General features: G+C 37.7%; 1 protein-coding gene across 1 annotated transcript in view; it reads right to left on the reverse strand.

Annotated features, from left to right (window-relative positions):
- grk3 (G protein-coupled receptor kinase 3) overlaps positions 1-1440 on the reverse strand; it is a gene marked incomplete in the record, with an annotated part of 126858 nt that overhangs the window by 30718 nt on the left and 94700 nt on the right. Inside the window, 1 exon segment of the mRNA XM_014020574.1 lies at positions 1247-1313. Within this exon segment, the coding sequence (XP_013876028.1) occupies positions 1247-1313 (67 nt within the window).

A 1440-nucleotide genomic window follows, 5' to 3' on the forward strand; every position in this document is an offset into this window, starting at 1 on the left:
CACACACACACACACACACACACACACACACACACACACATTTATTTATTTGAACATGTTCAAAATTCAAGTAACTGTGGAGGACTGTGAGACTTTGTGACACAAACAAGGACATTGAGAAGCTCCACAAAATTTTAGACATTTTGAAGATTTTCTCTCAAATGATAAAAACCTGAAGCCACTCAAGTAAAAAAAAAAACATGATCACAAGCAGGAAAATGACTGAAGAACTGCCTTGGTGAAAATAAAACATACCATTTTCACTATGATAAAATGACATAAGCTCTCATTAAATAAGGTTTATTAATATATCTGGCAAATATTTGTACTTTTCTCATTCTGCACAGATTAAACTTTTGTTTTTTTACAGAAACACATTGAAAATAAACTTTGTTTTGGTTCTCCAAGAAGTCACAGCACATTTAGTTTTATCTGTATCTATTTTTGAATAACCACAGACCGACAAAACAGTTTGTTTTTATTATTGTATTTCCTAAGGGCAGCTGTTTGATGTGTCTTTTATTTTGAAAAAGCACAGCCCAAAAAGACAGAGAGAGAATATGAACATCAGAGGGAGAGGGTTTGCATGAAAAGGTTTAGAAGCACAGTTTGTGATTTTAACAGTAAAAATATAAATCAGCTGCAAACCTAAATGAACCTGACCCAGGCTGCAGATGGGAACAAAAACAAACCTGCTTGTCAAATATAACAATAATTGGGCAGAAAAGAAAAAAATGACTCCTCTGTATGCTGATGTTTACACTTAATTTGATTTTAAAGTTTGACAAAATGAGAGACATGGGCTTTGAGCAACACTTTATAATCAGTCCAATCAGAGACTTCCCCAAACTGGTCAACCCTGACAGCTCCTGTTCCAACTTCACTAACGTGCTGCTGCCTTTTCCCAGAGCCCAGCTCCAGCTGGCTGCTGGCTCAGGATCTCTGAGCCAGGTTTCTGTCAGCTCCTTCATCTCACCGTGACAAAGTGAAGTGAACAGTCAGTGGAGACACAAAAATGACCCAAATTCTCAAACAACAAAGTAATTCATCTCTGCAGGACAACCTGATTACAGTTCCTACAGGTACGTCTCACAGATCCATGCAGCTGATTGTTCACACAGACAGAAACATAAATAGGTGTGTGTTGTTAGGAAATACTACACGTTAACAACAATCCGAAGCCAAGTGTTCAGCGCTGCCTTCAGCTTTATGGTTATTTACACAGAAATAAAGCAAAATGTTTTACCATGGTCAGCGTCATGCGGTCGATCTCATGTTTGTCTTTGGTCTTGTGCTGCCGAAAGGGGCTGTGCCTGAAAAAGAAGACACACTGACAATAAGTGGAACATCATATATATATATATATATACAGTGGGGAAAATAAGTATTTAGTCAGTCACCAATTGTGCAAGTTCTCCCACTTAAAAAGATGAGAGGCCT

Source organism: Austrofundulus limnaeus, unplaced genomic scaffold (assembly GCF_001266775.1).
Source record: "Austrofundulus limnaeus strain Quisiro unplaced genomic scaffold, Austrofundulus_limnaeus-1.0 Scaffold258, whole genome shotgun sequence".
Lineage (NCBI taxonomy): Eukaryota > Metazoa > Chordata > Actinopteri > Cyprinodontiformes > Rivulidae > Austrofundulus > Austrofundulus limnaeus.